This window comes from Ranitomeya imitator, chromosome 5, assembly GCF_032444005.1.
Source record: "Ranitomeya imitator isolate aRanImi1 chromosome 5, aRanImi1.pri, whole genome shotgun sequence".
In the NCBI taxonomy this organism is placed as follows: Eukaryota; Metazoa; Chordata; class Amphibia; order Anura; family Dendrobatidae; genus Ranitomeya; species Ranitomeya imitator.
The window spans coordinates 406,140,196-406,164,934 of record NC_091286.1 but is presented as its reverse complement, the minus strand read 5'-3'; the positions used below and the strand labels follow the sequence as shown (position 1 = coordinate 406,164,934).

At 48.8% G+C, this 24,739-nt stretch overlaps 1 protein-coding gene across 1 annotated transcript in view; it reads right to left on the bottom strand.

The window, feature by feature from the left end:
• The window catches only part of RNPEPL1 (arginyl aminopeptidase like 1), a 68,110-nt gene that overhangs the window by 28,666 nt on the left and 14,705 nt on the right, over window positions 1–24,739 (bottom strand). Inside the window, exons 3-6 of the mRNA XM_069726985.1 lie at window positions 17,330–17,481; window positions 7,343–7,459; window positions 4,173–4,408; window positions 3,908–4,021 (exon numbers count right to left, since the gene is read on the bottom strand). Of these exons, the coding sequence (XP_069583086.1) occupies window positions 3,908–4,021; window positions 4,173–4,408; window positions 7,343–7,459; window positions 17,330–17,481 (619 nt within the window). The remainder of the gene's footprint in view (window positions 1–3,907; window positions 4,022–4,172; window positions 4,409–7,342; window positions 7,460–17,329; window positions 17,482–24,739) is intronic.

The following is a 24,739-nucleotide window of genomic DNA, read 5'->3' as shown; positions in this document are numbered from 1 at the left end:
AACAGAACCAGACCCCAATAAAACAATCCTTATCTAAGAACTGGCCCAATATTTATGGACATAACTGTTTATCACTCATGGTAATTCTGCTTCACGTCACATGTCTTATCCATGGTCTGTCTTATCCATGGTTTTTCCCCTTTTTTGTGCTATGTTTTGCTTAAATATGTGATTCTTCAGAATTTGTTTTAGTCTTTGCCTGATGAAGAGACCTGTGTAGTCTCGAAAGCTTGCAATTTGTAAACATCTTTTCAGTTAGTCATTAAAAGGTATCAACCACTGAGGACTCTCAGTTCTAAATATTTTTATGATCTTTGTAAAGACCCTGGGAGGCGACAAACTAGAAAAACTCCGGATGTACTGCAAAACGCAGGAACTGTGATGTCCCGGAAATAAAGGGACATGAAGACAGGCGTCCTGTATATCTATGGAGCACAGAAATTCCTGTGCCTCCTTGGAAGCGATTACTGAACGAAGGGATTCCATTCTGAAATGTTGCGGACGAACCTTTTCGTTCAGTAACTTGAGATCCAGGATTGAACGGACAACGCCATCATTCTTTGGCACCACAAACAGATTCCAGTAGAAGCCTGTGAATCTTTCTCTTTCTGGAACGAGAACGATTACCCCCGAGCTGATGAGGGAGGTAATGGCTGCAAAAAAATCCGGAACCAAAGTCGGGTCTTTTGGGTGGCGAGATTTGAAGAAACGATCCCGGGGCCGAGGAACGAACTGGATTTTTGTATCCCGAGGATACCACTTCCCTGACCCAGGCAGCCTCAGCAGCCGTGAGCCAAACGTCTTTGAAGAAAGGAAGACGACCGCCCAGCTTGGGAAATGCGCCAGAATCTCAGTGAGAGTCATGCTGAGGTAGATCTTCCAGGTCTAGACCTGGTGGATCTTCCTTGGGAATAGCGAGAGCGCCAGGAAGGAGTGGGCCTAAAGGAAAACTTCTTCCTATCATGGCGCGCTTGCGGCCTCTGCTGTAGAAACGAGGGGTCCGTCGTCGGAAAACGACGAAAAGCCCGAGAGGACCAAAACTGTCCCTTGGGAAGAGGCCAGCGAGGATTGGATTGGGGGAGAAGGGAACCTGTCCCCCCGGTTGCGTGCTTAATAATTTGGTCCAGCCTGGAACCAAAAAGACGCGATCCCTGAAAAGGTAAGCTGGTAAGGGACTTTTTGAAAGACGAGTCCGCTTGCCAGGTCTTAAGCCAAACGGTCTGGCGGATGGCAACGAGATTGCTGGATGCCTGAGCTGCACAAGACGCAGCATCCAGGGAAGCAGAAACCAAATGCTCACCTGCGTGAGAAATCTGGTTGGCAAGTTCCGCTAGCTGTTCTGGTTGGGCCCCAGCCAGAATGCCTTGATGGAGTTGCTTTGCCCATTTGGCAACAGACTTTGAAACCCATGTGGAGGCAAAAGCCAGGCAAAAAGCGGACGCAGCCGCATCGAAGGCCGACTTCGCAAAGGATTCTAAAAGTCTATCATTAGAGTCCTTCAAAGATGCTGCACCAGAGAGGGGCAGGACTGTGTTGGTAGATAGTCTAAAAACTGGCGGGTCCACAGTGGGAGAAGCTGTCCAGTTGGCGGTGAGCTCCGGGGAAAAAGGATATAACACGCCGAGGCGCTTTCCTCTTTGAAAGCGTCTGGTTGGATTCTCTCTTTCTCTGGCCATAAGCTCCTCGAATTCAGAACGAGGAGCAATAACCTTGGAAGGTGGTTTGGACTGTCTAAACGAAACCACCTGATCTGCGGGTTCCGTAGCTGAGTCTGATGCCACAGGTCTGGTTAACTGCAGCCATGAGAACCATATTCCTCATGCTAGCGATTTGGTTAGAATCCAGCTCCAAAACATCCTCCAAAGGCGCATCTGAGAACACTTCGCCTGACTCGAGGGAGGAAGACCGGGAAGAAACAGACCACAGAGGCAGGCCCTAGGCGGAGATGGAACGGGACGAGGACTCAGACCGGCGTTCCTGTCTAGATCTTTTGCGGCCAATATTGGTAGGCTCGGACTGAGCTTCCTGTGACCCGCTGGCTACAGCGGAAGTCGTCAGGGGCAACCCATCAAGAACAGATACCAGAGTCTGAGATACCCTGGTGAGATCTGTCACGGATTGGGAGAGGAAACCCACCCTGGGACAGGGGTCTCACTCTCTCGGACAGCAGGGGGGTCCTGAGCGGTGGGCTGTTGCAGTCCTGACAGAGGGAGGAGGACTGACCGAGGGTAGTCCGCATTAACAGGAAGAACCTACAAAGTGACGGACCAAAGAAGCAGGAGAAGCCGAGAAAAAAGCCGAGAAAGAAGCAGGAGGACGGGAGCGTTCTCCCTTAGAATTAGACAGGGGAGCAGATGAGTATGTCCGTCTGCTGTGCAGATTTACTCACAGCAGATGTCCTGTAACTTCCAGGCTGTAGAGGTCAGAGGAAAAACCAGGTCCTGTAGAAGTACTGCTGGATGCCACGACCAATGGCGACCGCCGGAGGAGCAGGGACGCAGAGAAGAGGGTGGGCAGAAGGAGCCTGCGCCGACCAACATCCCTGCAATCCTGGAGCAGGAAGATGGCGCCGGCTGTAAAGAGGACAGGGGCTGGAGGAGTGGGCGGGGTCAAGCGCGCACACCAGGGGGACCAATATGGCGCCAATTGCAGGCACTGCTATGGGGGCAGAGCTAGGGGCCGCTGCAGAAAGAAGGAACGAGCGGGAGAAAAGCCCGCCCGAAGGAGAACGAATGGGTTACGGAGTTACTGCGCTTGAGTAGGCCCGAGAAGCCAGGCCTAAATTAGAACCCGGCGACCGTCGCGCTGGAGCAGGCCCAAGAAGCCGGGGTCTAGACTAGAACCCTGCGACCGCCGCGCTGGAGAAAGCCCGAAAAGCGGGGCCTGGTTAGAACCCGGCGAGCGCCTGGAAGGAGGCGATTAACCCTTCGCCGCAGCAAGCGTCTCGCCTGTGTCCCTGAAAAGGTAGCCCGTCATGTAGCGCCGGAGCCACGCTCCAGAACGGGGGGGGGGGGGATGGTTGGAGCATTTGAACCTAGGGAAAGATGTCCTGAACCTCCTGCTGAAAGCTCTACGAAATGGCCCTGAGGGAGACAGAGGGGCACGTTCCTAAATACTTACCTTCTTCATCTGTATATCTTCTCCGGAAAAACATGAGGAAAAAGGTAGAAATATACCTCATTATTCCGGAATACAAAAACGTCCAGATCTTGCTCGTGGAAGTTCTCGTCTCCTCCAACCGACAGGCTCTGGTGGGCGAGTGGGTGGGGGACGGAGCTAGGACCGGCCAGGTCTCCTAGACACCTTCTGTGATAGGGTCTTGGTCCTGCAGCCAGATCTATGAGGATACGGGGTGGCAGTACACACCGTACTCAGTCTCATTGTGGAAGTACAGTTGTGACCGTTCACACTGTATCCCTCCAGGTACCTGAAAGGAAACTACGCACATTGAGGTAGATATGGGTCTAATGAAAGACCCGTGTCCCCCTCCTACTGACACTAAGCTAAACTGAGTTTCAGAATGCCAGTCAGTGGGGTGTATACTGCAGAAAAGGAGCTAACTCTTTTTGTGTATAATGTCAGCCTCCTAGTGGCAGCATACACCCATGGTTCCTGTGTCCCCCAATGAGGCGATAGAGAAATTAGAATAATTAACAATAAACACCTGCAAAGGCTTCCTAAGCATTTAAATAGGTATCTTAGTCTGTTTCAGTACGCTCCACAATCAAGGGGAAGACTGCTGACTTGACGGATGTCCAGAAGGCAGTCATTGACACACTCCACAAGGAGGGTAAGCCACAAGAGGTCATTGCTAACGAAGCTGGCTGTTCATAGAGTGCAGTATCCAGGCATATTAATGGAAAGTTACCCCATTATTAGTTTAAAATGTCCTATAGATAATTTTTACCTGGATCCAGTTTAGCCTGCAGTCGACTGAATGGTGTATCCTGACCCAGTATTCGAATTTGTCGGTGCAACGCTTCTAGACGGAAAGTGGTTTCTAGGCATGTGAATGAACCACCTGACCAATACAATGAGAAACAAACAAGTAAAGGTAATGTAGACAACGTGTTAAACATATATATAATAAAAGCAATCTGGATGCGAAAAATGCACTGCACAAAGGTCACTTCTCATAAAGAATAGAGACAGTCATTGGAAAGTTTACTCACCATATACCAAAGTGGTGATGCGGCGCTGGGCATAGGTTGCCAAGCCTTCACTCAGCCACATTTCCTCCCAGCTGGCATTTGTCACTGCATTCCCGAACCAGCCATGTGCAATTTCATGAATAACATCAATTAGAAGGAAATCCTCACTGTCCAGAATGGAGCAAATGACGAATGTCAGACAGGGATTTTCCATGGCAACTATGGGGAAGGATGGGGGCAGGAAGACTATATCGTACCTAGAATGAAGGAAGGGAGGAGGATTGTTGAGAGACTCTTAAAGGGGATGCATTGAGGTAAACAATACACAACAGTTCTTAAGGCAGAGCAAAAACAACTGCCGGACACTGGTCCGCTGTCCACATTCGTACTCTGTGGGAACTCTATTAAAGCAATGTGAACTTCAGTTCCAGCTCGGTCTGGCTGCCACAGAGTTCTGATATGCACAACAGACTAATGGTTCTACAAGAAATCTTTTGTGAAAAACAGATAAATAAATTTACAGATGTGGACAAAATTGTTGGTACCCTTCTGTTAAAGAAAACCCCACAGTAGTCCCTGAAATAACTTATAAATTGAAAAGTACTTTTCAGTTTCAAGTATGTCAACTAACGAAATCAGACATTGGTTTTGAATTAGGCTTCTTTCACACTTCCGTCTTTTGTCTCATGTCGAAATCAGTCGATTTTTGAAAATGCAGGATCCTGCATTTTCCCATAGACTTGTATTAGCGAAGGATTGTGACGGGGGGCCATCCGTTTCATCCGTCGTGCACTGGATCCGTCGGAAAATAGTGGTCCGTCGTGGAGAGAAAACGTTCAGAGGAACTTTTTTTATGCATGCCGGAAAATCGCTCAGCAACGGGTTCTGCGCTGTCCGTAGTCGGCTATAATGGAAGCCTATGGACGCAGAATCTGGTGCTGAACTTCACACACAGGAATCCAGCGACGTATCACGTTTGTTTTTTTTCTCTCTTTCTCATCCGTCGGCACGTCTTCCCGACGCATTAGGACGGGACACTGCCGACGGAAGTGTGAAAGACGCCTTAAGGTTCAAAGAAAGAAATAATGAAAATGGCCTGGACAAGATGATGGTACCCCAACTTAATATTTTGCTGAATAACCTTTGAGAGTTACAGAAACCATTTGTTTGCAGTGATTGCTTCAATGGAATTTCTGAATCTGTCTACAGGTATTTTGGCCCACTCCTCATGTGCAAGCTGCTCCAGGTATCTCAGGTATGAAAGTGCATTCTTCAGACTGCAGGTTTTAGCCCCATATATACATGTTCAATAGCATTTATATGAAGGCTCATAGAAGGCCACTTCATAATAGTCCAATGCGTTGCTCTTAGCCATTCTTGGATGTTTTTAGCAGTGTCTTTTTGGTCATTATCCTGTTGGAGGACCCTTAACCTGCGATACAGACAAAGCTTTCCGACACTGAGCAGCACATTTCGCTCCAGAATGCCTTGATAGTCTTGGCATTTCATTGTACCCTGTAAGGATTCAAAGACATAGCAGCAAATCAGCCCCAAAACAAAACCAAGCCGCTTCCATGTTTCACAGTAGGCACAATGTTCTTTTCTTTGTATGCTTCTTTTTTTTCTTCCTCTGTGAACGTAGAACTCACTAGAAAAAGCTTTATGCTTTAAACATTAAGCTTTATGCAAGTCACATCTGTACAAAGGTCATTTTCCCAGAAGAATGTGGCTTGTTAGGGTATGTGCACACGTTGCGGATTCCATTGCGGATTTTTCTGAGCAGATTCTGCAGAATCCGCAGGTAAAATGACCTGCGTTTTACTTGCAGATTCCCTGCGGATTTTGTGCAGATTTTGTGCGGGTCTCACCTGCATTTTTACACCTGTGAATTCCTATTATGGAGCAGGTGCAAAAACGCTGCGGATTCCACACAAAGAATTGACATGCTGCAGAAAATATACCGCTGCATTTCTGCGCTGAATTTTCCGCAGCATGTGCACAGCTGATTTGGTTTTCCATAGGTTAACATGGTACTGTACACCGCATGGAAAATTGATGCAGATCCACAGGGCCAAATCTTCTGCGGGTTCGCAGCCAAATCCGCAACGTGTGCACATACCCTTAATATGCATTTTTGCAAATTCCAGCCTCACTTTTTTATAATTTGCTTTCAATAGTGGTTTCCTCATCAGTTGTCTTTCTTGAAGTCCACTTTGGCCAAAACAGTGACGGATGGTGGGATCGGACACTGATGTACCTTGACCGTGGGATTTCATTTCTAAACTTTTCAACGGTATTCTGGGAGGAAAGTTGTCTTTTCAATTTGTCATCAATTTTACTCTAGCGGCCAAGTCCAGGGATACAGTCCCATAGACCTTAAATTTCTTAATAATCTGGGCAACTGTAGTAACATGAACATCAAGCTGTTTGGAGATGGTCTTATTGCCTTTACCTTTAACATGTTTGTCTATCATTTTCTTTCCAATCTCCTGGGACAAAGCTCTCCTTAGCTTTGTTTCTTCCATATTCAGTGTGGTACCCACCATGATACCAAACAGCAAAGTGACACTATAAATAGGCAGATTGACTGATTACAAAATCTGTAATGTTAATTATAGCATACACCTTAGTTTAACGTGTCCATACAGTCAAATTCTCTCCTTTTTTACCTAATTGTACCTTCATTTTGGTCCAGGCCATTTTCATTATTTTTCTGTTGATCCACAAGTCAATAGCAAAGTCTGATTTTCATTAGTTGATACTGAAAACTACTTTTGTCAAGTTAAAGTTATTTCAGTGATTATTGCAGGCTTTCCTACATACATACACAGTGCATACAGCACAGAAATAGCAGGAGAACCACAGGGACTTGGCCCCATTGTGCCCATTAGCTCTGTATTTCAGAAGATTTTCCACATCTGTTCGTGTACGACTGGCGCTATAGAAACACTATAACAATAGTGAGTGTCACCAAAAATGAGCTATAAGACATCTAATGATAGGGTTTTTTTTTTTTTAAGGTTATTCAGGTGTTTCTACATAGCAGATACCAGGATGGCATTGAAAATTTCTGAATTTCCGCTAAAAATCTTTGCAGATTGACTATGATATACAATATTCACAAAAAAACGACTTCACATTTTAGACTGATAATAAATTCAGGTTGTATGTTATAAACTGTACTGTCTCACCTTCCCCAGATGTAGGGACCGTACAAGGTTTCTGCAGCTTGAAGCCACTGTTCTACCCTGCCTGCCAGTTTACCCACAGCCATAGGCAGCACACAAGGTTCAGCCCATACTCGACTTCTATGAGAAATAAAAAGTGAAATAACGATTAAGACAAGTACAATATTTTTTCACACTATAAAAAGTGCAGTTTTCAGCAACAAAAAGAAAAAACAAAAAAACCTTGCCAAAAACTCCCCTTGGTTTATAGACTGAAGTGAGGGGGTCAGACAGCACCAGACTCCCCGGACTGCCTCCTTGTTGATCGGCAGAGCGCACAAAATGCTCTGGTGATCATTTAGAAGCCTGTCAGAAAAAAGGTCTGCCGACATTGGGGCAGAACCTGTCCTCTGAATGAGCCGGATGCCTTTGGCTTATGAGACTCCGTGGAGAGGTGTGGAGTTTCTTCTCTTCTTCTTTTTGAAGCCGTCACTCATTGACATGATCCTGACGGGAAGCTGCCACTGTCATGAGTCGGAAGCCTTAGCGACTGCCTCTACTTCCCTCCTGGCTGACTCCAAAGTCCCTTTCACACTATACAGATCCTCCGGCACAAGAACTGTTCAGCCACCTTCCCTGTTGCCTCCCCCAATCTTTAAGATAACGGCCCATGTCAAGCAGAGGCCTTCCCAGCTTCGCCACTTTGAATCATAGTAACATAGTTAGTAAGGCCGAAAAAAGACATTTGTCCATCCAGTTCAGCCTATATTCCATCATAATAAATACCCAGATCTACGTCCTTCTACAGAACCTAATAATTGTATGATACAATATTGTTCTGCTCCAGGAAGACATCCAGGCCTCTCTTGAACCCCTCGACTGAGTTCGCCATCACCACCTCCTCAGGCAAGCAATTCCAGATTCTCACTGCCCTAACAGTAAAGAATCCTCTTCTATGTTGGTGGAAAAACCTTCTCTCCTCCAGACGCAAAGAATGCCCCCTTGTGCCCGTCACCTTCCTTGGTATAAACAGATCCTCAGCGAGATATTTGTATTGTCCCCTTATATACTTATACATGGTTATTAGATCGCCCCTCAGTCGTCTTTTTTCTAGACTAAATAATCCTAATTTCGCTAATCTATCTGGGTATTGTAGTTCTCCCATCCCCTTTATTAATTTTGTTGCCCTCCTTTGTACTCTCTCTAGTTCCATTATATCCTTCCTGAGCACCGGTGCCCAAAACTGGACACAGTACTCCATGTGCGGTCTAACTAGGGATTTGTACAGAGGCAGTATAATGCTCTCATCATGTGTATCCAGACCTCTTTTAATGCACCCCATGATCCTGTTTGCCTTGGCAGCTGCTGCCTGGCACTGGCTGCTCCAGGTAAGTTTATCATTAACTAGGATCCCCAAGTCCTTCTCCCTGTCAGATTTACCCAGTGGTTTCCCGTTCAGTGTGTAATGGTGATATTGATTCCCTCTTCCCATGTGTATAACCTTACATTTATCATTGTTAAACCTCATCTGCCACCTTTCAGCCCAAGTTTCCAACTTATCCAGATCCATCTGTAGCAGAATACTATCTTCTCTTGTATTAACTGCTTTACATAGTTTTGTATCATCTGCAAATATCGATATTTTACTGTGTAAACCTTCTACCAGATCATTAATGAATATGTTGAAGAGAACAGGTCCCAATACTGACCCCTGCGGTACCCCACTGGTCACAGCGACCCAGTTAGAGACTATACCATTTATAACCACCCTCTGCTTTCTATCACTAAGCCAGTTACTAACCCATTTACACACATTTTCCCCAGACCAAGCATTCTCATTTTGTGTACCAACCTCTTGTGCGGCACGGTATCAAACGCTTTGGAAAAATCGAGATATACCACGTCCAATGACTCACCGTGGTCCAGTCTATAGCTTACCTCTTCATAAAAACTGATTAGATTGGTTTGACAGGAGCGATTTCTCATAAACCCATGCTGATATGGAGTTAAACAGTTATTCTCATTGAGATAATCCAGAATAACATCCCTCAGAAACCCTTCAAATATTTTACCAACAATAGAGGTTAGACTTACTGGCCTATAATTTCCAGGTTCACTTTTAGAGCCCTTTTTGAATATTGGCACCACATTTGCTATGCGCCAGTCCTGCGGAACAGACCCTGTCGCTATAGAGTCACTAAAAATAAGAAATAATGGTTTATCTATTACATTACTTAGTTCTCTTAGTACTCGTGGGTGTATGCCATCCGGACCCGGAGATTTATCTATTTTAATCTTATTTAGCCGGTTTCGCACCTCTTCTTGGGTTAGATTGGTGACCCTTAATATAGGGTTTTCATTGTTTCTTGGGATTTCACCTAGCATTTCATTTTCCACCGTGAATACCGTGGAGAAGAAGGTGTTTAATATGTTAGCTTTTTCCTCGTCATCTACAACCATTCTTTCCTCACTATTTTTTAAGGGGCCTACATTTTCAGTTTTTATTCTTTTACTATTGATATAGTTGAAGAACAGTTTGGGATTAGTTTTACTCTCCTTAGCAATGTGCTTCTCTGTTTCCTTTTTGGCAGCTTTAATTAGTTTTTTAGATAAAGTATTTTTCTCCCTATAGTTTTTTAGAGCTTCAATGGTGCCATCCTGCTTTAGTAGTGCAAATGCTTTCTTTTTACTGTTAATTGCCTGTCTTACTTCTTTGTTTAGCCACATTGGGTTTTTCCTATTTCTAGTCCTTTTATTCCCACAAGGTATAAACCGCTTACACTGCCTATTTAGGATGTTCTTAAACATTTCCCATTTATTATCTGTATTCTCATTTCTGAGGATATTGTCCCAGTCTACCAGATTAAGGGCATCTCTAAGCTGTTCAAACTTTGCCTTCCTAAAGTTCAATGTTTTTGTGACTCCCTGACACATTATTTGTATGTCTGCTAGGACCTACAAATAAATACCTTGTGAGTGTCACTGCATGAAAGGCTTTTCTGTACTGGTCTACTTTATTATGCCAAAATTCTGAAAGACAACAGCTTAGCCGCTTCACCATTCCAGACACTTTGGATATGTTCACACGTTGCGTTTTTCCTTGCTTTTTTTTCTGCAGGCAAAATAGGGATTTTTGTGTGTACTCACCGTAAAATCCTTTTCTCCGAGCCACTCATTGGGGGACACAGGACCATGGGTGTTATGCTGCTGTCACTAGGAGGCTGACAATAAGCTGAGACAAAAAAAGGTTAGCTCCTCCCCTGCAGTATACACCCTCATGCTGGCTTCCAGAGACCCAGTTCAGTGCAAAAGCAGTAGGAGAATAACAACAAAATATCAAGAAACATTAGAGTATAACATGTCAAAAAACAGTCAAAACCTGAAAAAGGTAACGAGCCGTAAGGCTAACAGGGTGGGTGCTGTGTCCCCCAATGAGTGGCTCGGAGAAAAGGATTTTACGGTGAGTACACAAAAATACCTATTTCTCCTTCGCCACATTGGGGGACACAGGACCATGGGACGTCCCAAAGCAGTCCCTGGGAGGGAAACAATACAACCAAATAACTCCGTGTACCATCTGACTACAAATGCGCAACGGCCGATTGCAGAATACGTCTGCCAAGGGCCGCGTCCGCGGAGGAGTGAATGTGGACATTGTAGTGCTTTGTAAAAGTATGCAGGCTGGACCACGTTGCAGCCTTGCACACCTGCTCCGCTGTTGCCTGGTGCCGGATGGCCCAGGAAGCACCCATCGACCGAGTGGAGTGTGCTCTAATGCCAGCCGGGATAGGACTGCCCCTGACCCGATAGGATTCCTGGATAGCAGATCGAATTCATCTGGCTATCGTGGCTTTAGACGCAGCCAAACCCTTTCTGTGACCCTCCGGGAGCACGAAAAGGGGCGTCCGATTTTCTGAAATGAGCCGTTCTGGAAATGTACCTCCTAAGAGCCCGTACCACATCCAGGGTATGAAGGGCCTTCTCAACCCTGTGTTTGGGCTGCGGGCAAAAAGAGGGAAGAATGATGTCCTCGTTAAGATGAAAAGATGAGACCACCTTAGGAAGAAAGGCCAGAGATGGGCGTAGAACTACCTTGTCCTGGTGGAAGGCAAGAAAAGGAGCCCGGCAGGATAAAGCGGCCAATTCTGAGACCCGTCTGATAGACGTCACGGCTACACGGAAGGCAACCTTCCAGGAGAGGACAGAGAGCGGAACGTCCTGAAGGGGTTCAAACGGAGGTTCCTGAAGAACCCCCAGGACCAAGTTGAGATCCCAGGTCTCTAACGGCATTCTGTAGGGAGGTACCACATGGGAGACCCCCTGAATGAAAGTCTTGACTTGAAGGTTGGCAGCGATCCTGCGTTGGAACAGCACGGATAATGCTGAGATCTGACCCTTGAGAGAACTCAGTGCCAAACCGGAACCCAAACCGGACTGAAGGAAATCCAAGATGCAAGGGATAGAGAAGACTAGCGGAGGGTGACCTCGGAGCCTGCACCATGAGAAGAAGGTCTTCCAGGTGCGATGGTAAATGGAAGCGGAAGACGCCTTGCGAGCGCTTATCATTGTGGGAATGACCTGCTGAGAGAAACCAGCTCGAGTTAGAATCCAGGTTTCAACAGCCACGCCGTTAAACGTAGGGCCCCTGAGCTCTGGTGGCAGATCGGTCCTTGGCGAAGCAGGTCTGGGCGGTCTGGTAACCACCAGGGGACGTCGGCTACGAGCTGAACGAGCTCCGCGTACCAAGCGCGACGTGGCCAATCTGGAGCGACCAGAATGACCGGAACCCCCTCCGTCTTGATCTTTCGGATCACCTTCGGCAGTAAGGGAAGTGGAGGAAACACGTATGGGAGTTGAAACTGATGCCACGGGAATATCAGCGCGTCCACTCCGATAGCCTGGGGATCCCGAGAATGAGCAATGAAGTTGTGAACCTTGGCGTTCAATCTGGACGCCATCAGATCCACGTCCGAGGTCCCCCAGCGAAGGCAGATCTGTCGAAAGACCTCTGGATGGAGATCCCACTCCCCCGAGGCAAGGCCCTGACGGCTCAGAAAGTCTGCTGCCCAGTTTTCGACTCCCGGAATGTGCACCGCGGAAATGGTGGAGTGGTTGGTTTCGGCCCAACGAAGAATGTGGGAGACCTCCTGCGGGTACTCCCCTGGTGGTTTATGTAAGCCACCGCTGTGACGTTGTCCGATTGGACTCGTATCGGGTGACCCGCAAGCAGGGCGTGAAAGCGACTCAGGGCAAGCCTGATCGCACGAATCTCCAGAATGTTGATAGGGAGCCTCGACTCCCGAACAGTCCAACGGCCCTGGGCAGAGTGGTGAAGAAACACCCCACCCCAGCCGAGGAGACTGGCGTCGGTAGTTGGCACTAACCAGCGGATCGGGAGAAAGGACTTCCCCTGGAGAAGAGATGGACCCAGGGTCCACCATACAAGAGTTTGTCTGACCTGCGGAGACAACGGGCAAGGACGGTCGAGAGATGAGAGACTCCTGTCCCAATTGTCCAGCAGAGCCTGCTGCAAGGGACGGAGATGGAGTTGAGCGAAAGGCACCGCTTCGATTGCTGCAACCATTTTGCCCAGTATCTTCATAGCGAACCGAATGGGTCACGGGCGAGGATGGCAGAGAGTCCGGGCTCCTAGCTGAAGCACTTGGGCCTTGGACCGAGGAAGCAAGACCAGACCCCTTGAAGTGTCCAGGATCATTCCCAGAAAGGAGATGCATCGGGCAGGAACGGGAGAGGACTTGTTCAAGTTGATCAACCAGCCCAGGCGCGAAAGGGAATCCAAGGTAATGTGGACGCTTGCCTCGCAGGCCTGATAAGACGGACCCTTTATGAGGAGGTCGTCTAAGTAAGGTAACACGACCACTCCTCGCGAATGAAGAATGGCCATGACGGCCGCCATGACCTTCGTGAATACCCTGGGTGCCGTGGCAAGACCGAAGGGTAAGGCCGTGAATTGGAAGTGGTCCTCTAGAATGGCAAAGCGGAGGAACCTTTGATGTGGAGGGAATATTGGAATGTGAAGATAGGCATCCTTGATGTCTATCGATGCCAAGAATTCCCCTCTCTCCATCGAGGAGATGACCGACCGGAGCGATTCCATCCTGAAGTGTCGTACTTTTACGCACTTGTTCAGGAGCTTCAGATCCAAAATGGGGCGCACTTTCCCGTCCTTCTTTGGCACGACGAAGAGGTTTCAGTAGAAACCTTTGAACTTCTCGTGTTCCGGAACTGGAGCAATGACCCCGCTCTGGCGGAGGGCGTGGATGGCGCAAAGAAGGGCGCGAGACTGAGCTCCCGAACAGGGGAGACGAGAGGGAAAAAACAGAGTTGGAGGGGGAGCGGAGAACTCTATTTTGTAGCCAGACAACACCAGATCCCTGACCCATTCGTCGTGAACGACGGAGAGCCAGGCTTGCTGAAAAAGAAGTAGACGTCCGCCTACTCTGGTGGTATCGACTGGCGCCGTTCCCGAGTCATTGTGAAGGGAATCTGGGGGGCCCGGAACCTCTGGTCCTGGGCTGCCTAGGCTTTCCTCGCCAGGACGGATTCGGCCTGAAAGAGGGACAAACGTCTCTATCTGAGCGAGCGGAGCGGTCTGATCTGGAAAAACCGGCAGGGTTGGACCAGGCTGGACTGGTACGAAAGGGCCGAAAACGAAAATATGGCTGGCGCTGGAAGGCCGCCTTGGGCCTCTGTTGGGGAAGGAACTTGCTCTTTTCCCCTGTAGCGTCGGAAATAAGCTGGTCTAGCTTTTCTCCAAAAAGACGCCCGCTCTGAAACGGGAGAGAAATCAGAGATTTTTTAGAGGAGGAATCTGCGCGCCACTCTCTGAGCCAAATAGCCCTTCTGATAGTGATGGCGTTTGAGGCCGCCGATGCTGCGCAATTCGCTGCATCGAGAGATGCGTACATCACGTAATCACCAGCCATGGCAATCTGTTTAGCAAGGTCCGCCATCTCAGATGGGAGATCCTGTTCATGAAAGGATTTCGCTAGAGCATCCGCCCAGGAAACCATTGCCTTGGCCACCCAAGCCGCGGCGAAGGAGGGAGATAGGGAAGAACCTGAGGCTTCGGACACTGAGCGAGCTAGGGAATCTAGCTGGCGTTCTGTGGGATTCTTAATCGAAGCGCCATCCGGAACGGATAGGAGCGTTTTGGAAGCAAGGCGCGAAACCGGAGGATCTACTAGTGGGGAATCCGTCCAGTCTTTCACGAGGTCTGCCGAAAAAGAATACTTTGATACCAGGTCCTTTTTTCCCGTGAAACGCTTATCCGGACGCTCCCTGTGTCGCCTGACTATATCCAGAAAATCTGGGTGAGAGGCGAAAGTCTTGTGAGAACGCTTGGTTCTAGTAAAGGAGACTGAGTGGTCCAGAGCAGAGTTAGAGTCATCATCCACCTTAAGAGCGTGATTGACTGCCTCAATGAGGGAGTCAACAGTAGATCTAAACTCCGGAGCATCCGGGTCTAAGGATACATCAGACTCATATTCAGAGTCGTGAACGCTACGAGCCCCCAAAGAGGGTGAGCGAGAGGTGGAACTGCCAGAAGCTGACTGGTGTGGAGAGCGCTCAGGAGAGGTAGTGCGGATCCGTTTTCTGGATGACCGTGCCTCTTTCCGGAGAGAGCGGCCCCTGCTGGCCGACGATTCCCGTGATACGGAGGGATCTCTTAACACCTGTAATGGATTGCCCCGTTCCCCAGGAGGGTTCTGAATGGATTTGATGGCATTGGCTAAAAAATCCATGGACTGCGAAAGTGAAGCGACCCACGCGGGGGGACTAGATACGCCGGAGTCGGTGGCGGTGGAGGGCTCCTGGGCACATGGGGTATCGCAGGCTGAGCAGAGGGGGGAACTTTGAGGCCGAGGAAGTGGAGCCTGGCAGGTGGTACACGCAGAAAAAAAGGTCGTATGCACCTTAGAGGATTTTTTAGACCTTGACTGGGACATGGTGTACCTAATGCAAAATAGACCACAGGGTCTATAAACTACGGAAGCGAGGGCGGCACTGCAGAGGAGAGGCTGACGTAGTCTCCTTACCCGAGGTCCTGTGTCCAGCAGAAGAAGGAAGACGAAGGCGACGGCCGGCGATCACAGCACTGCACGTGGGGGAAGCTGCGGCTGAGAGAGCTGGAGCTGCGGCGTGCAGTGAAGAAATCCAAGATGGCCGCCGAGATCAGGGAGAGAGATCTCGCAGGCGGCGAGAAGCGCCAGGACCGGGGGGCGGCGCCGCAAGATGATGCGAAAAATGGGGCGGAGCCTATCGGGATGCGGCCTGCAGCTAGGCCGAAGCCGGGGACTAAATTTGCGGCTTCGGCCCGGCGCGCAGCCACTGAGGACCGGAAAGTGTGCCACTGCTAAGAGGGAGCCCTCCGGACCGCAGAACCGGCGACCCCAACCCACCCCCCCACCCCCCCCGAAACACTTACCCCGATGGAGCAGCTGCTGCACAAGGGGCGTAGGTGAGGTGTGCCTGGGGTGAAAAAAGGACGGTGCAGGGGTTGGGAAGCCTCCATCCACCAACCCCTGAAAGGGGGGTGGAGAGGAACCGTCCACCACCTGAATCAGCCGCATAAACAGTGGTGATGCAGTGTGGGCTGCACGGACGCCACAGGGAATAGTGCATCTGTACAGCCGAGGGTGAAACCTGGTGGGCAGGGCAGATGTCCGGCAATAAAAAGGCCTGTCTGCAGAAGAGGATACTGGAGGTAAAACCCAGTGCTCGTCTGTACTTAGTGGGGAGATCGGTGCCCGAGAAAGGGTCCGTCGCCCAAAAGGGTCAGCTCAGGCAGTGGCTCCCACGTCGCAGGAGAGGATACGGAGAGGTGAAACTCCCGTGCTCGCCTGTTGTTGGTTCGGGGGAGATCGGAACATGAAAGAATCCGTCGCCCCCTTTATCCGGATAGAAAGAATAAAAATCAGTGTGCCTCCTACGGACACTAAGCTTGAACTGGGTCTCTGGAAGCCAGCATGAGGGTGTATACTGCAGGGGAGGAGCTAACCTTTTTTTGTCTCAGCTTAGTGTCAGCCTCCTAGTGACAGCAGCATAACACCCATGGTCCTGTGTCCCCCAATGTGGCGAAGGAGAAACCTGCTTTCTGGGTAGTAAAGCAGGTTTTGCTGTGTTTTTTTGCTGCGTATTTGCCGTGTTTTTGTTGTCTATTGAGCATGTTGATAAAGTTTAGTGACCCCTTAAAAAAAAAATCATAGTGTAACTTCCTTGTGGCTTTTGCACCAAAAACATAGTAAAACCCGATATCTGCATTTTGCTGGGTTTTTTCACTTACTCATTGCTTTCTATGCGTGAAAAATGCTGAAAGAAGTGACTTGCTGCAGTTTGCAAAACTGTAGCAGTTTTCCAAGTCAATCAGAAAAAAAAATTGTGTGTGCAGGAGGATTTCAGAAATCTCAAAGCTTTTGCTGGTAATCGTAAACACAGCTTAAAATTTGCATATAAAAAATGCAACAAAAATGCAACGTGTGAACACAGAGTGGGTCTTAGGCTTCTTTCACACTAGCGTCGGAATCTCCCCGTCGCAATGCGTCGGGGAGAGATTCCAACGCTAGCGTTTGCTGCATTGCACAATGGGTGCAGCGGATGCATTTTTCCGGCGCATCCGCTGCCCCATTGTAAGGTGCGGGGAGGTGGGGGCGGAGTTACGGCCGCGCATGCGCGGTCGGAAAAAGTGGTCCGTCAGGAGAAAAAAACGTTACATGTAGCGTTTTTTGCTCCTGACGGTCCGCCAAAGCACGACGCATCCGTCGCAAGACGGATGCGAAGTGTGGCAATCAGTCGCAAATGCGTCGTCAATAGAAGTCTATGGGGAAAAAACGCATCCTGCAAGCACTTTTGCAGGATGCGTTTTTTCTGCAAAACGACGCGTTGTGACGGATTTAAAAAAACGCTAGTGTGAAAGTACCCTTACAGTCCAAAATTACAGCAAATGTCACTGCTACAATTATGCTGCAACATAGAAAGAATGACTCTTACCTGGGACCTATATCAGCTGGAAGGAGATGACCGGCAGTCAGAGCCACTAGATAAGCAGGAACGGGATGCTCCATATAGAATTGAAAGATGCCCATCTCTTCAATGTAGTAACTGTGTGTGCAGCTCATGAGGACCCGGATTCCAGCAGGTGCCTAGGAAAGACATTAAAATGAATGGTCACATTGCATTTTGAAAAACTATGCCAATTATGTGTGTAGTGTAAAGACCAGTAAAAGAGTGAAGCAAAAGGATTCATGTTGCCTTGCTCTGGCATCCAGTTCGGTCCTCAGTGGAAACTGGACCAGGGCAATCTTCACTTTGGAGGCCAGAATCCTAGCATTGTCACAAGGTGCGCCACACAGGGCCCAGTTATTGTCAGTGGCGCCCAGGATACCAGTTGCAGAAGTGAAGACTACCCTGCAGATCATTAATAAAATATTAAGGATACATAGACCCATTATCTTTACTGTCAGAAAAATATAGGATTTATTTTTGCAGCTCCCAGCAATGGGCCAGAACACTGCGGCCCAGCTGCGGGCTCCTGTTGGGGCCGGGGGGAGTGCAGGCAGGTATGGCACAATAGAGACACAGGACTCCCTACGCCCCTGTCTCTGCAGCAGCACCAGCTCTATAGTGCCTCAGGCGGACCCCTCACAGGGCCCCCCTTCCGCTTATAGCCCCACCGCTATCCTGCCTTTAAATCCGGGGGTCCGGTTCAGATCCGACCCCCTCCCGGACTTTTGCACCCGCCTGGAGCCTTTCTGGGCATCAGGCATCTAATTTAGGCCACGGCTTCGGCCTAGCTGAAGCCGCCGCCTCCTCTATGGCTCCCAGCCCGCCCCCCGGATGACAAATATGACACTACAGTGTCATAGAGGGGGCGTTTTTACACAGCTTTGCCGCCTTTTTTCTCAGCTCTCCGCCCCTTTCTCCCCCTGCCTCTTTTCCTCGGCAGCCATTTCTACTGCAGCAAGGATTAACCCTGCATCTCCCGGTCAGCAGGACCAGGCCAGCCAGTCTCTGGGGGGCACAGGACTGTGGTTCTTCGGCGCTGGACCTAGGGGCAAACTGGTGGGGTAAAAATCAGATCTGGGTTGTTTTACTCGGCTGTGAATCCATATTCCCTATAAGGCTCCCCTATAGGTTCCTCTGCATAGCTACCCCGTAAGGTCCTCTGCATAGCCAGCCCTTCTGCACTATGCCAGGCTCAAGGTCCAAGAGAACCAGGCAGGACTGCTATTATGCATTCTGCACAGCCTGCAGGACCGCTCTCCCCAGTGGCAGCACGTACCCGCACTGCCAGGACTGCACTCAGACTACTGTGTCAGAGCCCCAAGAAGCCCCTGCCAATTCTTCGGTATCTAATGCCTCGCTGGAATGGGTCACTCATGTCGCAATCTATGACGCACCTCCACATTGCTTCAGACTCTGCAGAGTCATGCCTCATCTATGACCGTTACCCAGCAAAGGGAGAGCTTGACTCAGGGACAGGACAACCCTGGCACATCCACGTCTAGGTCAGGACGCAAGCGGACCCATAGGTCAAGTCCATCTGCGTCATCCCATAGCACACGGTCATCCCCTTCTAGGGAGAGACACCGTAGTTCCAGGTCATCTAGACCATCCCCTTTCAGGGGCAGACAATGCAGATCTCCGCAATCCCTGACCAGAGAAGGCCTCCACCCCAGCTCACCCAGCAGGGGACGCCTCAGTGACACACAGGATTCGGAAGGCATCTGACTCCGAATCAGACAAGGAAATGGAGGGGTCCCCGATCCCAATCCCCCTAGCAATACAGCGCTAGTTGAGGACTTAATCTCTTCCATCCATCAGGTGCTGGACATTTCTGATCCGACACCAGAGGCCCCAGAACACAAGATTTCCTTTAAAGGACCTCTGAAGCACCTAAGGTTTTCTCTAACCACCCAGAGTTTAAGGCGATCCTTAAAAAGCAGCTCTCACAGCCTGAGGAAAAATTCGCTAGCCGCAAATATCTGGAGGCGAGGTACCCCTTCCCGCAGAAGGATACCAAGGAATGGACAGACCCACCCAAAGTGGATTTCCCAGTCTCTAGACTAGCAGCACAGACCCTCTCTTCACTGCCAGATAGCTCAACCGTCAGGGACGCAGCAGACCGGCAGCTAGAACGCATGGCTCGTTCAATTTTCGAGGCTGCAGGGGTCCTCGCACCCTCCTCCGCAAACCCCCTCGCATAGAAAGCAATGAGTAAAGGCCCCTTCACATTAAGCGACGCTGCAGCAATACCGACAACGATCCGGATCGCTGCAGCGTCGCTGTTTGGTCGCAGGAGAGCTGTCACACAGACAGCTCTCCAGCGACCAACGATCCCGAAGTCCCCGGGTAACCAGGGTAAACATCGGGTTACTAAGCGCAGGGCCGCGCTTAGTAACCCAATGTTTACCCTGGTTACCAGCGTAAAAGTAAAAAAAAAAAAAAAACTACATACTTACCTACCGCTGTCTGTCCCCGGCGCTCTGCTTCTCTGCACTCCTCCTGTACTGGCTGTGAGCACAGCGGCCGGAAAGCAGAGCGGTGACGTCACCGCTCTGCTTTTCGGCTGACCGACGCTCACAGCCAGTACAGGAGGAGTGCAGAGCACAGCGCTGGGGACAGACAGCGGTAGGTAAGTATGTAGTGTTTGGTTTTTTTTACTTTTACGCTGGTAACCAGGGTAAACATCAGGTTACTAAGCGCGGCCCTGCGCTTAGTTACCCGATATTTACCCTGGTTACCAGTGAAGACATCGCTGGATCGGTGTCACACACGCCGATCCAGCGATGTCCACGGGAGATCCAGCGACGAAATAAAGTTCTGGACTTTGTTCAGCGACCAACGATCTCCCAGCAGGGGCCTGATCGTTGGTCGCTGTCACACATAACGATTTCCTTAACGATATCGTTGCTACGTCACAAAAAGCATCGATATCGTTAACGATATCGTTATGTGTGAAGGTACCTTAAGTGAAAAAACCCAGCAAAATGCAGATATCGGGTTTTACTATGTTTTTGGTGCAAAAGCCACAAGGAAGTTACACTGATTTTTTTTAAGGGGTCACTAAACTTTATCAACATGCTCAATAGACAACAAAAACATGGCAAATACGCAGCAAAAATACACAGCAAAACCTGCTTTACTACCAGGCTTCGGCACAACAAGTGTGTAAGGCGGCCACTTGGACTAGCCTACACATGTTTACTAAACACTACAGGGTTCATACCCAGACCTCAGCGGACGCGAGCCTGGGTAGATGTGTTCTGCGGTGCCCCAAGTGTAGGGGCCTGTCTGCACAATATTCGTCCATTGCTTCCCACCCAGGGACTGCTTTGGGACATCCCATGATCCTGCATCCCCCAATGAGGCGATAAAATAAAGGAGATTTTTGTGTACTCACCATAAAATCTCTTTCTCTTAGCCTCTAATTGGGGAACACAGCTCCCACCCTGTTGCCCTTCCGGGCCGTTGTTACTGTTGAGTTCTAATATTGTTTGCTTGAGCTCGTACATAGTTGCCTTCTTATAGGCATGGTTATGTTATTCATGTTACGTTCCTCCTAATGCTTTTGCACAAAACTGGAGAAGGCTGACGCCGTCCAGGGGTGTATACTGCAGAGGAGGAGCCACGGTTAATCTTTTTCATATTATGCATAGTATCGCCTCCTAGTGGACAGCAGCATAACACCCATGGTCCTGTGTCCCCTAATTAGAGGCTAAGAGAAAGATTTTACAGTGAGTACACAAAAATCTCCTTTTGTGATAAAAAACGAAATTTGACAAAAATTTGGAAAATCTTGTAATTTTCAAACTTTTAATTTTTATGCCCTTAAATGAGAGAGTTATGTCACACAAAATTAATTAACCCCTTCCCGACCTTTGACGCAGCGTATGCGTCATGAAAACCTGTGCCAATCCGACCTGTGACGCAGCATATGCGTCATGGTCGGATTGCGCTCCTGCAGGCCGGGTGAAAGGGTTAACTGTAATTTCACCCGACCTGCAGGGACAGGGGGAGTGGTACTTGAGCCCGGGGGGGTGGCTTAGCCGGTTATCATTCCACGTCTTGAGAAGGGAGGAGATGGGAAATGTTTTTTCTTATCTGCAGCCTTCTCTAGAATCTCATCTAGTGCCTTCCCAAATAGATATTGGCCCTCACAAGGAACTGCACACAATTTGACTTTAGACTGAAAGTCAGCCAATCAATTTTTAAGCCATAATGCTCTTCTACCAGAGTTGGAGAGGGCACATGCACGGGCAGAAAAACGCACTGAGTCAATGGCGGCATCTGCCAAGAAGCCTGCCGCATTTTGAAGTGAGGGTATTACCTCTAAAGAGTCTCTCCCTTGGACATTTGTCCTTTATTTGCTCACTCAATTCCTCTAACCACTTTATCATGGCCCAAGCTGTACAAGTGGCGGACACTCCTGGCTTAAATGCCCACATTGACGCTTCCCATGCCGAGTTTAAGAAGGCGTCCACCTTTTTATCAAAAGGATCTTTTAAAGCCTCCATGTCTTTGAAGGGAAGCGCTATGCCCTTGGAAGTGCTCGCAATTGCCAAGTCCAATTTAGGTGCTTTTCCTCCATTTATCACAGATTTCTTCCTCAAATGGATATTTACGCTTAAGGGCCTGAGGAACTGAAATTTTTTTTATTTGTTTTTTTTTCCACTCTTTCTTAAATAAATGTAACACATTTTCGTGAAAAGGAAAAACTCTGCGTTTTTTCACCTCTAGGTTGCTACATAGAATCTTGGGTTGTTTTATGTTCTTTTGGTGTTTCAACCCCCAACGTTGCTCTAACTAGCTTAAGTAGTTTCCCATCATTCTCAGATAGTACATATGGCAGACCACACTCTTCATCTGAAGAACCTAAATCAGAGTCATCATTCGGGTGGCAGTTCCCCTGGTTCACCTTCTGATTCCACGTCAGAGATTTGGGCAGGTCTAGGAGGTGGATTTTCAGACCTATGTAATCCGTGCGGTTTCATTTGCTCCTTTACTGTGATTTTTACTTCATCCCTAACGATAGCCTTTATATATTTTGGAGTAATGATGACGACTCCTTGGCCACAGTCTTACAGTATCTATACATAACCGACAGATCCATTTGTCATAGGTTTTAGAGAGAGCTTTATCACAGAGCGTGTAGACTTTATTTTTCTGCTTGGCCGTAGCCTTCTTCCCCTGCACAATATAATACAGAGATACTGTGTTACTGACATGTTATCTGCCTTACAAAAGGCACTCACCCACTGAAACCTTTAGTACCACGGGGTCTGTGGAACGTCCACTGGCACCAGCGATTCCGCAATCGGGTCCGCCATGTTAGAGAGGCTATTCCCACTTACTCATGGCTTGCCTCTTTAAATAATACAGGGGGGAGAGCGGTGTGAGCGCCCTTGAACTTCCTCGCTCGAGTGTCAGCACACCGCTCCCCTCGGCGTGTGACGTCACTTCCGGTTGATCCCGGAAGTCCTCCCATTCACTTCGGCGCCAGCCTAGTGATGGGGCACGCCTCTACCCCGGCCAGGAGCGGACACCGGGGAGCCCACAGCGGGGAGGACGCCACCTGAAGCAGCGTCAGTAAGTAATGCGGCCGCCGCTGCTCCTGCCGCAGACCTCGGTCTCCGGACCGCCCCCACCAGAGAGCGACGCAAGTTCCCCGCAGGAACAGGAAACCAAAACTGAGGAGAGAGGTGCCGCCCCCCATCTTTTATCTCCTATGCAGGTTTCCTGTTCCTGGGGGCTGGGACCATCTCTCACGTTAGGTGCCGTCATGGGGAAGGGAAAAAAATATTTACTTTTATTTTATTATTTATTTATTTTTCCACTAGGGTTAGGGTTAGAATTAGGCTATGTGCACACGGTGCGGATTTGACTGCGGATTCGCAGCGGATTGGCCGCTGCGGATTCGTAGCAGTTTTCTGGCTAGGGTTAGGGTTAGAATTAGGCTATGTGCACGCGGTGCGGATTTGGCTGCGGATTCGTAGCAGTTTTCCATCACGTTTACAGTACCATGTAAACTTATGGAAAACCAAATCCGCTGTGCCCATGGTGCGGAAAATATCACGCGGAAATGCTGCGTCGTATTTTCTGCACTCAATTCTTTGTGCAGATTCCACAGTGTTTTACACCTGTTCCTCAATAGGAATCCGCACAAAAAAGACTGGAAATCCGTATTCACTCCACAGGTAAAACGCAGTAAGCTTTACCTGCGGATTTTTCAAAAACTGTGCGGAAAAATCCTCACATGAATCCGCAACGTGGGCACATAGCCTTAGGATTAGGGTTGGAATTAGGGTTAGGGTTGGAATTAGGGTTAGGGTTGGAAATAGGGTTAAGATTAGGGTTCGGGGTGTGTTGGGGTTAGGGTTAGGCTTGTGGTTAGGGTTATGGTTAGGGGTATGTTGGGGTTAGTGTTGGAGTTAGAATTGAGGGGTTTCCACTGTTTAGGCACATCAGGGGTCTCCAAACGCGACATGGCACCATCATTGATTTTCAGCCAATCTTGCGTTCAAAAAGTCAAATGGTGCTCCCTCCCTTCCGAGCTCCAACGTGCGCCCAAACTGTGGTTTACCCAAACATATGGGTCATCAGCGTACTCAAGAAAAATTGCACAACAACTTTTGGGGTCTAATTTCTCCTGTTGCCCTTGGGAAAATAAAAAATGGGGGCTAAAAACTTATTTTTGTGGGGAAAAAAAAAGATTTTTTATTTTCACGGCTCTGCATTATAAATCTCTGTGAAGCACTTGGGGGTTCAAAGTGTTCACCACATATCTAGATAAGTTCCGTGGGGGTTCTAGTTTCCAAAATGGGGTCACTTGTGAGGGGTTTCTACTGTTTAGGCACATCAGGGGCTCTGCAAACGCAATGTGACGCCAGCAGACCATTCCATCAAAGTCTGCATTCCAAAACGTCACTACTTCTCTTCCGAGCCCTGACGTGTGCCCAAACAGTGATTTACCCCTACATATGGGGCGTCAGCGTACTCAGGACAAACCGGACAATAACTTTTGGGGTCCAATTTCTCCTGTTACCCTTGTGAAAATAAAAAATTGCGGGCTAAAATATAATTTTTGAGGAAAGAAAAATGATTTTTTATTTTCATGGCTCTGCGTTATAAACTTCTGTGAAGCACTTTGGGGTTCAAAGTACTCCTTGCACATCCAGATTAGTTCCTTGGGAGGTCTAGTTTCCAAAATGGGGTCACTTTTGGGGGAGCTCCAATGTTTAGGCACACAGGGGCTCTCCAAACGCGACATGGTGTCCGCTAAAGATTGGAGTCAATTTTTCATTCAAAAAGTCAAATCGCACTCCTTCCCTTCAGAGCCCTGTTGTGCACCCAAACAGAGGTTCCCCCCACATATGGGGTATCAGCGTACTCAGGACAAAT